The sequence below is a fragment of the Colletotrichum tamarilloi genome (genome assembly GCF_030869305.1).
Source record: "Colletotrichum tamarilloi strain Tom-12 chromosome Unknown Scaffold_70.1, whole genome shotgun sequence".
Taxonomy (NCBI): Eukaryota; Fungi; Ascomycota; class Sordariomycetes; order Glomerellales; family Glomerellaceae; genus Colletotrichum; species Colletotrichum tamarilloi.
In genome coordinates, this window is record NW_026849452.1 from 111183 (window position 1) to 123619 (window position 12437).

Consider the following 12437-nt stretch of genomic DNA (forward strand, 5'->3'; position numbering starts at 1 on the left):
GGGTTTGGAGAAAACCGTCGAATCACACACGCTGGAACAACAGGAAACAGGATACGGAACACGTCACAACGGCATACTCGTGGGGGAAACGGTAGACCGAATAGAGAGGGGCGTAGAGAAACTTCGGATGGAAGTTGCTCATGTACAAGCACATGTATCACTATGTACGAGGAAGAATGGCAATCCCATCATGTCAGAACACCGTCTGACAGGTTTACAACAATATCTGGCATGTCACAACGATCTCACGGTTGCAAAGTTTGCGTCTGGATATACAAGGATGGTCACCGGAAGCGAATTTCGCATTCATGTGCATTTCTTCGAGACTGAACACGGTCATGGTACTCCGGCCTGAGTACCGGGAGAATCGATTGGTGCCCTCGAGGAGATGCCACTCCTGGGGAATCTGTATCAACAACCTTGAGACGCCCATGCCAATGCCTTTTGCAGTCAATGAACCCGAATTGCTTTTTACTTATTCATTTCCCATTCCCGTTTCAGTCCTTCGCGGAAAATTAACATCCGCTCTAGACGAGAGCCAGCTTGGTGGCGGCGATGTCAAGAGCATCGACATCGGGGGTGAGGCGGGCATAGGCCTTCTTGGAGCCGTCGGGGCGGATCAGGGTGTTGATCTTGACGGTGTCGATGTCGTAAAGTTTCTTGAGGGCCTGCTTGATCTGGGCCTTGTTGGACTTGACGTCGACGATGAAGACGAGGGTGTTGTTCTCCTCAATCTTCTTCATGGCGGACTCGGTGTTGAGGGGGTGGACGATGATCTTGTGCTCGTCGAGGCGGGGCTCGTGGGGGATCGACTTGCGGGGGTACTTGGGAGCGCGCGAGACGACGAGGGTCTTGGGGCGGTGGAACGAGGTGGTGTAGCGGACCTTGTTCTTGTAGTGACCGTGGGCCTAGGGGAAGATGCTGTCAGCTTTCTAATTTGTGGTGGCAGACAGTATCCCGTCCTCCTTCGGCCGCAGGCACTTCGGTTGTCTTGGGAAGCCGCGGGCAGAGGGGTATATTGCTTGTACTTACACCCTTCAGGGCAGCCTTGGCAGCATTGTTGGCCTGCTTGGAGCCCTTAGGCGCCTTGGAGGCACCGCCTAGAGTAGAGATGTCGCATCAGCAATCGCTCTTTATTTTCAAAAGAACTCGCAAAATCTGCTGTAGCATGATGCTCCGGGAGAGAGGTTTCGGCGTAGAGATTGTTGGTGTATCCCCCGTTCCGTCACCGTTCTGCCCGTTGCCGTCGACGAAACAAGAGATTTTGTCGAGTCGCCATTGTCTGCGTTTTGTGTATATGGTGGTTTGTGTATATGGTGGTTGGGAATGTTGCGCTCGCAAGTGTGTATTTCTTGCTGCTACCGGGAGTTGATTTCTCAAGTACCTTTCTTCGAGTCCTTGGGGGCCATTGTGACTGATGGGGATGTTGGCTGGTTGGGCGGGTTAGCTGGGTTGTCGTCGGTGTCGAGGTCGAGTGCAAAAAGAAGAGATTCCGAAAGTCAAATGTTTTTTTTCTCTCATCTGTGGGCTTAGGGTTGACTTGGTCTGTGCGCCCCAATTCGTTATCTTATCTTGGCTGGAGGAGACGGGGAAAGTGATGAGGAAAATCATTCCGCCGTTGCTGGCTAGCCTAACCCGACTAGAACCGCGCTCAACCTAGCACTTACCAAAAGGAAGCAGACTGCTTACATAAGGCTCGACTTACACTCTTCGAGCAGGGAAAAGAAAGAAGAAAAAAAACCCCAAGCATCTGCTATGTCGACTTTGATATTGATCTCGTTGAGAATATCCAAAGCTCACTCAACGTACGCGACCCGGAAGCGCAAATCGAAGCCCTCTTGCTCCTCACTTTGATCGCTCTTCTCCGCCCAAAACAAGCGTCAGAAACATGGGAAGGACGAAGCCCGCCAATAAGCTGTTGTCCAGAGGCCGCCCTCCCACTATCAAAAAAGCAAAGTCCATATCTCGCAAAGAGACCAGAACGCTTATCAACACTCATCACACCTTGCAGAAGAAGCGCCAGCAAGCACTGGCTCGGAATGATGAGAGGGAGGCAGCAGCGGTTGCAGCCGAAATTTCTGCCCTCGGCGGGCTCGAGGAATACCAGCGAGCCAGTCTCCAAGGCCAACGAGTAGATCGCGGCGGAGACAGCTCGAGAGTCCTCCTGGAGTGGCTGCGATCAGCCGATTTGCAGCCATTGAAGTCCAAGGACACTCGAAGTGAGGGGAAGAGCGAGGGCGGGGCGCATCGCCGATTGCGAATGCTCGAAGTGGGCGCTCTCAGTACTGATAACGCTTGCTCCAAGAGCGGCGTCTTCGAAATGACTCTCATCGACCTCAATAGCCAACGGGCGGGCATCCTTCAGCAGGATTTCATGGAGAGACCGCTACCAATGGACGACTCGGATCGATTTGACATCATCTCACTCAGCTTGGTTGTCAACTACGTTCCTGACCACTCACTACGTGGTGAGATGCTTCTCCGCACGCTTTCATTTCTCCGCCAGCCTGGAGACGATCTATCGGATGCTACTCGCGCCCTGTTTCCCTCACTATTCTTGGTCCTCCCTCGGAGCTGTGTCGATAACTCACGCTATTTCTCTCAGGATCGGTTGGTTGAGATCATGACGGCCTTGGGATACGTCCAACTTGAGGGAAAGGCCACCAACAAGCTGGTGTATTCACTCTGGAAGAGGGCAAATGCTTCAAGCGAACCGTTGCCCTTGTTTGCCAAGCAGGAGCTCAACCCGGGCATGAATCGTAACAACTTCACAATCACACTGAAGGGTTCATGATTACATGCCGCTAGATTGGATAACTTTTCGGCCCAGGGAGCCGGCGGGCAGATCATCAAGTGGGTTGAAAACGGGACATCACTGTTGCCATTGTGATCAAAGACGGGGCCCAATCACGATTCTGGCTGCCTTTTTGGGGGCAATACTGGACGATCAGACGCCGAGGCGGGCCTTGGGGTGGTGTAAGTTCCAAGCGTTCTCCCCTCACAACGATCGACAGGCGATCGTCCATATTTTCACTTCCGTTTGGACGCCTCGAAGATGTCACGTTTCCAATAAGCCAACAATGACCTATATTGTGGGACGAATGTCATCGGCACGACGAGCCCACGATTAACCCCGCCGTCCGGGCATTTGGCAAGCGCCCATTGCAAGCGAGGGGCCGGCGCGGCTGCTTTCACCTGCCTTCCACGGGACGGACGAGTCCATGTTCTACATCTGGATCAATCGGCAATTCATGCGAGACAAAACAAGGACTTGGTCGGCTGCCGCGGGCCCTCTGGCGTTTGGATGGGGCGTCAAGGTCTCGAGCTCCAATGGAAACAGCTTCGACCTGCCTGTTTCTCACAAGTTTGGCCATCTCGTTTCCGGTCTTTTATCAGCTGTTGCGGGTAAAGCTAGGTATGAGATCCCACGCGTCTGAAGCCGAGGAATGGGCGATGGGCATCTAGAACAGACTTTGCTTGAAGGGTAAGGGATGGGATGGACGGGACAAGAGATGTGGAATTGGGCAGTCGACGGAGATGGGAAAGCTGAAGATGGTGTTCACCGGATGCAGACTGTATTCGAGGCGTTTCCATGCCGGCATGTCTCCAATAGCGCTACCAAAGTCTAGGAGCAACACTCGTCGTCGGGTACCCCGCGAGCCAAATTAGTCGCGTATCAGTGTTTTGATCCAAGGCCCTTGAGTTCGTTGAAGTCTCTGATCGGCTGCAACGTTGGGCTCAGGTCATCTGGGAGTGGAGCGTTGCCGGGGCGGACGACGGGAATGCTCTGCATTCCGGCCATGATTGCGGCTGTGACTTCGCTGGGGTTGTCACTGAGGAAGAGCCATTCCTCAGGCTTTGTGCCGGCGAAGTTTGACAGGATTGAAGCATAACTGCCGGGCTCAGTCTTGAGGCCGGCGTTGACCGTGTCGAACCAGCCCGAGATGAGGGGCGTCAAGTCCGCCGGCTGAGCATCTGTGTAGCCAAAGAAGAGCTTTTGGGCGGGAACAGAGCCTGAGGAGTAGATGACGAGGCGTAGACCGGCGTCCTTCCAGGACAAAAGACGTTCAGCGACATCCGGAAAGAGAGGCGCCTTGATTTCACCCGACTTGTAGCCCTCTTTCCAGAGGTAACCCTGGAGGGCCTTGAGGTACGATGCCTTGACATCGCGTTTGACAAGGTCGCGGAAGTGCGCCTCGAAGACTGGTCGATCAGACACACAGTCCTCAGGGAACGCATTCCGGTATACTGCGAACTCGGGATTGTCCCATTGCTTGTCTAGGGTAGCCGGAAGGGCATCGACGGCATACGGGTACTGGAAACCGAGACATCAGCACGGCAATGATATCGGCGGGATTGTGCCGCCGTGGGAGTAAGCGCACGGTTGCCCGGCTCGGAATGAAGAATACCACCTCCGTGCCATCGGAGGAGAATTCAAGGAAGTCACCCGGAGGGGGCTGCAAATTACCCGATGGACCAGGGGGTGGGTGGTTGGTAGGAACTTGGGGTGAGACGACATACCAGCACGTCTTTGACGAAGGATATGGGACAAACGGTTCCTTCTGCATATTTGGAAAGTCTCGAATCAGCATACGCAATGTTATCAAGACTTGAATCCGCCAATGCAACAAAATCATCCTGGATACGGTGAGTTCGGCATCTGGTAAGAAAGGTGCTCACCGATATCGAGCAATACGACACTAATAGCGCCGAGGCTGTGGGCCATTGTGTGAGCTGTCTGTAGAGAGAAACTTGGTATTGTGCGTTGTCGTGACAAGGTGAGGCAGCAGGAAGAGAAAAAATTTTAATTCCCGAAGTGACACGTCAAGACAGTGAGACTCTGGGGCGCGACGCGCGAGAAGACTTTTTTCCCTTCCCTCTTTGCAATTGTTTCTTCTCGCTTCCAGATTGAAATCCTTCAGCGGCGTTTCAAAGAACTGTTTACTTCCCAATTCAAGCTTTCCGCAATTCAACGGAGGCAGGTTGATAGGCGCTAGCTAGTTCATGCATGAAGGAGGTGACGGCGGGAGATTAGAAGAAGGCGGTCAAGCCAGCGCCCGGAAGTCAAGTAGGGTCGGAACGGGAAACGCGGTTGCAGACCTGCAGATTTGCCGTATGGCTGCCCAGTGCAGGTGGGAGTTGGTGCGAGATGTGCCTTGTAAGTTGTGTGTGTGTGTTTGTGTATGTGTGCCCGTGTAAGAGAGAAAAGTTGGATTGCGCAACGCCGCAAAGGTGTGTGTGAGTGGAGATGGCGAATAAGGTCGCAGAGGGCTACACCAACCCAGGCCTGCCATGGTAGCAGCCGGTGACATGGCCCAATAGCAGCAGACTGTTAAGACATCGATTGCATGACCAAGGCCTCACACTGAAGCAGCGGTGAAGACTGAAGAGGGAGCACTCAATTGTGGGCGATATCAAGCGGCAGCGGCTGGAATGAGTCCGTCGTCCGCGGACCAGCCGACGCCAGCGGCAGAGTGGCTCTCTCTCTCAAGGCTCATGTAGCGAGTAGGTGGATGAACATTTTGCGGCCGGACGGTGAACTCGGGGGCCGGAAAGGGGGGGCCGGCGGGAAGCTGGTCGCGAGTCCGTCGCGCATTGTCAGGCGGTCTGGTTCCCCACCATCGTGAGAATTTGACAGGTCACCGATGAACTCGAGAGAAACGTAGAGAAGGTCGTCGTCCGGTCCTCGTACGGGCGTCGACGGACCCAAGGACGATGCGCTCGGGTACCTTGCGTGGAGCACGCCGGCCTTGTCCCCAAATCCTTTCAACGGAACGCCTGGTTCAGGTCACCGGCCGAGAAGCCTAGGATTTGACATCTTGGGTAGGCCGCTTATGGGTATCGAGAACCCCGTATCTGCCCGAGATCTATTAAGCGGGATTCTAGAACCAAAACGAGCACGCCAGAAGAGACTGGAGCTATCTCTTAGCTTTGGTTGGACGTTGGAGTTCCTGACAAGTTGACAGGTTGTAACTCTGGAAGTTGAGAGGGCAGATACAAGCGCTGCGGTTAACAAGGCTATTGGGCTGAAGTTCGAAGTGGCTAATGGTTTCCTCACTTTTTTCCTAGTCCGTTCGGGCCCGCTGATTGAACCTCTGACACACATGCCGTGCCCTTTTCGTGCAGTCTCATCGTTGCTGTCCTTCCATCCAATCGTGTTTCTCTGAGATATCAATCCCTGTCACATCTGTGTTCTCGTGGTACGACTATCTCCCTACTTTACGAATACCAACGCCAGAATCCCGCAAGGGGCATGGGGAATCGGGATGCCACCGCAATGCAAACAAACATTGCCGAAACGAACTTGGAATGGAAACGGCGACAGCAGCGTAGTCATCGCAACAGCAAGGGTCCAATGGATTGGTGCCTTGAATTGACAAGCCACACGACTTTTGGACCCCTTTGTTTCTCGGATGCTACTCTGCACGAGTAGATTGGCCTAGAGATGTTTCTGTCCGCATTCGAGCGTGTGGCAGTTGAGCCAGACTACCGCCAACTGCGCCATGCCGTTCTGAAATTATGATGCTTGTCTTCTTCGGTCGATAAAGCTCGAGCTTCGGAGGCGTCCCGCTCTCACGAGCAACATGTTTCGCTGGCATTTGATGGTGATGGGCAGGCCACTAATATTGGTGGTATGTGCCAATGGGCAAGCAGCGGATTGAGGCCGAGCAAGCGGGTGCGGACGGCGTGAATCTTGCCCAATGCCGAACGGACGCAAGATGTACCCAATAATCACGATACGTCACGCCTTCTTCCATCTCCTTGCCATCGTGGATTCATCTGCCTTGACTGGCCTAATAGTCTGAGGGTCGAGATGCGTTTGCTGTCGTGCGCTAACACGTCCTCGTGCTAGAGTCCTAACGGTGTGAATCAACGGGAAAACCTAGAAGCATGATGGAAGAAAAAGCGCAGCGCACGGCCTGCTTCGTGGGATCTAGTTGCACCCGCGAGAACGAAGAAAGTCACGAATGAGCGAGGACGGAGACATACGGTGAGGAACTGGACCGCGTGGCCAAGGAAAGAACATCTCGCGGGCCTCGATAAACACGCGTGGCGGCATCACGGACCTCGGCTCTGGTCCGATTCTCGCCTCCGTAACACGCAAGTGACGGCGAGGTGGATAAGCTTTGTTTTTCTGTTGGCCACACGTGCTTTCGCCGCCGCGGTAGCTTGACACATATTCTCACGAGCCTAGACAGATATTTGGGGCCAGAGATGTTGATAGAGCGGTATGAGTGACGGGGCGAAACATTATCTCATTACGGAGTTGATACGGTGGTCGAAACTAAAGTACTTCAGGACTCAATACTACTACATAGACAACTCAATCTACCTGCAGAGTGACTTTGTGACACGCCTGACGGACTTAACGAGAGTCATCTCATTACGAACATCGTTGACATAAGTAACCACATGCTTCTATCACATCCTGAGTACGTGGTCAGACGTACGGATGCCCGGCGTTCATTCCCGTGAAGCTCGCCGCTCGCGGCGGCGGGGTTATCTCGAACGCCGGCGACGATCCGTCGTACTCGCCCGCCAGTTCCGTGGTCCTACGCATCCATCACCCCATTCGTATTGCGGCCGACCAGTCACATTGGCCGGTTTACTCGCCAGCAACGAAGTTACTGTTTTCCTGCCAGCCAGCCGCAAAAAGCAAAACACTTGCAAAACGCTCTAATTCATTGGGAAGGGTTTGTATGGTTGGCTGGTGATGGTGGTGGTGGGATGGTATCGTGGCATCTCTCATGTCCTTGGCAAGACATTCTGTCGCCTAAGCGAGGTCAGTTTCCTGTAGCCACTTTGGCCCATGTATCGCCAGATAGGACGGCAAGACGAGACAAGCCATGGAGGTCCATCAAACATTGAAGCGAGACATTGCAATCAGCTGTTATTCAGAGTTCTAGTCTGTTCCTCTCAGTCGATGGCTGCACCGCCTCTTAAGGCACTTGGAGCTGAGCCCTGGCTGGCACTTTACAAGCCCCCCCAATTGCCTGCAGTAATGAGCGTACTACGGCTTTGAGGCTTTCGTATGTTCCTACGTCTCTCTCGTGGATAGTGGGGATCGATTTCTGGTGGCGGGGGATATTTCTTCAGTGTCATTCATCCAGCAGTGAGACCACTATTGCCCGGTCACACGACCGAGTCGTTGGGGAACAGAGTGGCACCGGGGACGTGGAAATGCGTGGTGACTCGTGAGAAGCACACGAACGCCGACTGCGGCCCCCCATTTTCCGTTTGATGAGAAAGGAGGCCACGGTTACCCTCACTTTACGACTGATACCTTTACATGATTATCCGCGCCTTCATCACCGTCAGCCCGGTCTGCCGAACCATTGAGCTATGCCAGGGATGCGTTTCCACACCGTAGGAGTCAAGTTGGCAAACTCCGCGATTATTACGTCGTCTGGACGGCACATACATACCGGCTGGGACTGTACACTTGTTCGCTTCCCGAGGTGCCCATACTTCCTACGAACCTTTTCATAAGAACCAATTTGGGTTAATGAGGGGATGACGAAGAGCGTCAACCTCTGAAACACTCTCGAGGAGCGGCCGTGATCGGCATCAGCCAAGGCTCAGCGTCACGGGCGCTAAGTACACATAGCAAAAGCATCAGCCCTGAGCCTGTGAACTGTGTACTTTGTAGGGCCTCTTTGGGGTCCAGCCTTCGAGGTGAGGTGGCCTTGTGGGAGCACTGGGGGGTCACATCAGCGTTCAATGATCGGACGAAAGTTGGACGTTTAGGCCCCTCCCCAGACCTCGGACTGGGCCAAATTATCGATACGAAGCAAGGGGTGGGCGGGTTCAAGGTTTCAATGTCGCCATGTTGCGAAGCTGTAATTTCAAGGACAGTCTGAATGGACAACTGTACATAGAATGCAGATCGGTTCGTTTGCTCACGGCCAAGATTAAGAGTGAACCGAAAAGAGGAACCGCGAAAGATAGCTGCCTCATCTACGATAATGCAAGATAAAGCTCTCCGCAGAAGCAATGTCCCACCCGTATCAAAGGCCCACGGGTCATCTGAGATAAATCACTCTGGGGTAAGCTGCAACTTGTGTGAGAGGGAGAGCAAGGAGATTGGGACCCCTTCGAATGGAGGAGGGAGGTTAGACACCAATTAGGAAAGGACCCATGAAAGCCCGTTTTCTAGTTCTGGAAAGTCGATGGAGAAGGATTTGTGGCACAGGGCCGGCGGCGCTTGGGGACCTCCCAAGTTCGTGGGAAACTCTGGGGAACTCCTGGCCGTCCGTGAGCACTTCTCTTTCCCTTACTTGCAAAGCATGGATAAGAGAGTTCAGAGGAGCGCCAGTGAACAGATAACACTGGTTGTGCGAACAAGATACGGGACGGGATTGACCGTAAGGATGCTTTGAACAGGTCTGCGACGCGATAACCAATGTCGAGCGGGCGCGATTATACTTCTGTCCCATCTGCAGGTCGAAAGGAGTGCAGTGTCATACGACCAATGAGACCAAGGCAAGTGAGCAAGTGAAACAGAAGCCCAAGGAATCCAGTCGTGAGATTGTACGAGGTAAACAGCTGGCGTTGTCGGCTGGCGTGCTGACTGTTTGAGAGGCACAGAGGCTGGCAGGAGCTTACCTTAGGAAGGAACTAGGTTCCGTGCACCGTCTCTGGACAGTCGTGAGTGCCTAGGTATGTACTGTAACGGAGGGGTTGAGAGCACCGTTGGGTAACGGTCGGCCAGTAATGTTCTCAATCGGGTACAAAGTAATACCTCTAGGTAGACTCCGTATGAGTGTTCGGTTCTTGACTCTACCTCTCGAACTCTCAGTACCATACCCAAAGTCACCAAACTCTCCACAGTCGCCTTTAGTTAGAAGGAGGCAAGAGCAGGCAATGGCAATGGGCAATCTGGCAATGAGAGTTGAACAACTGTCCTGACTCCTGACTACGTGACTACTCTGACATATCCACCGAGACTTTTTGTTGGGACGGGAGTCATAGGACTGGGCAACTGACGTGACGAGTTGCAAATCTGCTACTATTCTTGTTCAGGGGACCTGGGGACCTGGGGATCGTGGACGTGGCCTGTAGGCTGTATCCGTACCGCGGCAATGCACTCCAATTTCGGTCCACGGCCAAATGACCAAATGGCCAAATAACGATATTCTTCAGCCATGATCCAGGTCCACGTTTTCCGAGAAGACTGGATCCCTCATGATTTCCGAGTACATACGCAGTAAAGAGAGAGGAAAATCGGGGGACCCGTTGCGTTGCCACTCTATCTTTGGAAGCTAAGCCATAACAGGCACGTCCATTCAGTCGAGATATCCAGATCTGCGAATCAGCATGGATAGCTTATGTAAAACGATACCCAATAGGAATAGCCGTGGTCGTGGCGTGGATGCTAAGCAGTCACGGGGTCTTCCGAATTCCAGGGACGGATAAGGCGACCTTACCTAACCAGAATGATGAAAGTTCACGATCAATGGAAGTCCACTGAGAGCGTAACATAACATGTAGAGAAAGGACCTCTTTTCCCCCCTGACAATATCCACACGGTGGCTCATTCCGGCACCGCGTACACTGTCCAAGGGAACACTCTCGGCAGTTTGCCATGTTGTATTCGTTCAAAGTACTCGGACTGGATAACCGATAATGCAAATGCAGGCCCAACTCAGTGAGGCCAGAGTCTCTGGCGGCTGGCCGGCGCTGCTGGTACCGTACCTGGCAGGCGAGACTTTGTGTTGGCGCCAGGAGCGAATGAGAGTCTGGCGATGGTCTTCTGGCACTATGAATTGTTAGTTTTGGATCTAAGGCCGTCTGGACCCCGTCGATCGCCTTCCCTCATTGTGTAAGAAGGGCAAAAAGGTTGCGCGCTTCCCGCTGCGACCGCCCTACTCTCTATCTCTGTTCGTCGATGCTGCAGGCGGCAGACGATTTGGAGCGCCGTCGCAACGGGAAGGGAGGCCTGGCTTGTCTGGCACCCCGGATTGTCGACGGCCTTGACTGGCTGGCGACGGCTGCCGTGGCAGAAAGAAACATATGTACAATGACCTGGAGCATGGCTTGGCTTTTCCTGGCGCTGGCAGCCTGCATGCATTCCGCTGGTTTCGCAGTACGCGGCAGTCATGTCGAAGTTGGAGCTGTCCTCGCCCAGCCGCTGGGCGAGCTGTACTTGTCGACCACGTACCCCCAGGGCGGTGTGGCGACTAACGACGCATCCAAGTGGATCATACTTTCCAAGGACGGTTGGTACTGACTGGCTGTGCCTATGGTGGCTGTCAGGTACGTAGCCGGCAGTGCATAATGCAATAGGTACGCTGGTTTTCGGTACGGGTGCTCTGAACGGAGTGGCAGTACGGAAAATTGCTTGGGCTACCTCCATACTGGCGTCGCGTCCATGGGACAGTAGGCCCTCCGTCAAAACATGATCACCGTTCATCATCGTCTACCGTCCAGCGATGATCTACCGTGTAGGAATAAACGTTTGAGCACGTTCCTTCCTGGGCATTTGCAATACCTTGGCTTCTCGGTGCCATCTATTGACTTCGATTGTACTGTACTTCTCTCCTCTACAAGCCAATTGTCTTCCTCATTCGCACGCCTACTTCCATAATAAATCACACGAGAGTACTGCCCTGCAACAACATGTCATCACTTGCACGCAATACGGTCGTTCAGGTCTCGCCGTTCCAGTAATCAATGTTGCACGAAGCCGCACAGCGATAGAGCTAACGAGAAGTGAGAACACCCAGAGAGGGGAAAAAGTTCGAGACCTCGAGTGTTCAACCCCAGACGGTCCCTTGCAGCCACTTCGCACATCACACCTTGGACCTTCATTGCCAGCGAGTTTGCGAACGTGCGAACGTCCCTCCCCCCCTCCCCCCGGTCGAGCAGCCTGCCAGCCATTCGCGGATTCATGCACTTCGCAGGGGTTCGCCCGCTGTCTCAAGGAAACTTCCCACATCTCGAACCAAGTTTCCGAGAGGTCCTTGTCAGTCGCACTGTCCCGCCGGTCAATCTCCCTTTCCCCCCTGAGATTGGGTTTGCGAGATACATCTGATGCTACTGAGATTACCTGCCATCTCCCGCACCGCTGGTCCCCTCTATGGCGTACCTTGCTACCGGACTTCGTCATAGTTACGCTGCTGCACGAGTTTAATTGCCTTGCGGGCACCCCTCGCGCCAGCGTTCTTCGCAGGTTGTTATTGTTGCGGCATCCGTATTGTTGATGTTTATGTTGATTAACAAAGTTATTCGGCTCCGACCCCGTGTCTACTTGGTTGCGTCGGTCAATCTACACAACAACTACACAGGGCGCGGCAACGCATTCTCGTCTTACGTATCAACACAGTGGTATCGCCGGCTACCCAGAGATTGCGTATTTTAGACACTGCTTTCGTCTTGAATTCGCCATCCATCGAAGCCAATGGAAGTCACTGCGGAAGGTTTTCGTGCCGTGTACT

At 53.6% G+C, this 12437-nt stretch overlaps 6 protein-coding genes across 6 annotated transcripts; 4 read left to right on the forward strand and 2 right to left on the reverse strand.

Annotated features, from left to right (window-relative positions):
* Positions 1-527: 527 nt before the first annotated feature.
* CTAM01_11975 (ribosomal protein L23) lies at positions 528-1409 on the reverse strand (the record flags this gene model as incomplete). The annotated part of the gene is made up of 3 exons (XM_060527983.1): positions 528-908; positions 1033-1100; positions 1385-1409. 3 exons carry the CDS (start codon positions 1407-1409, stop codon positions 528-530), a joined length of 474 nt encoding a protein of 157 aa, XP_060377392.1.
* A 479-nt stretch (positions 1410-1888) lies between these two features.
* Positions 1889-2794, forward strand: CTAM01_11976 (nucleolus protein; the record flags this gene model as incomplete). Its single annotated transcript, XM_060527984.1, has 1 exon — positions 1889-2794. One exon carries the CDS (start codon positions 1889-1891, stop codon positions 2792-2794), a length of 906 nt encoding a protein of 301 aa, XP_060377393.1.
* Positions 2795-3676: 882 nt separating this feature from the next.
* CTAM01_11977 (enolase-phosphatase E1) lies at positions 3677-4568 on the reverse strand (the record flags this gene model as incomplete). Its single annotated transcript, XM_060527985.1, has 2 exons — positions 3677-4315; positions 4383-4568. The coding sequence occupies 2 exons, from the start codon at positions 4566-4568 to the stop codon at positions 3677-3679; spliced, it is 825 nt and encodes a 274-aa protein (XP_060377394.1).
* A 3775-nt stretch (positions 4569-8343) lies between these two features.
* CTAM01_11978 (uncharacterized protein) lies at positions 8344-8490 on the forward strand (the record flags this gene model as incomplete). Its single annotated transcript, XM_060527986.1, has 1 exon — positions 8344-8490. One exon carries the CDS (start codon positions 8344-8346, stop codon positions 8488-8490), a length of 147 nt encoding a protein of 48 aa, XP_060377395.1.
* Positions 8491-9138: 648 nt separating this feature from the next.
* On the forward strand, positions 9139-9579 carry CTAM01_11979 (uncharacterized protein; the record flags this gene model as incomplete). The annotated part of the gene is made up of 2 exons (XM_060527987.1): positions 9139-9257; positions 9444-9579. The coding sequence occupies 2 exons, from the start codon at positions 9139-9141 to the stop codon at positions 9577-9579; spliced, it is 255 nt and encodes an 84-aa protein (XP_060377396.1).
* Positions 9580-10888: 1309 nt separating this feature from the next.
* Positions 10889-11230, forward strand: CTAM01_11980 (uncharacterized protein; the record flags this gene model as incomplete). Its single annotated transcript, XM_060527988.1, has 1 exon — positions 10889-11230. One exon carries the CDS (start codon positions 10889-10891, stop codon positions 11228-11230), a length of 342 nt encoding a protein of 113 aa, XP_060377397.1.
* Between the last annotated feature and the right edge of the window lie 1207 nt (positions 11231-12437).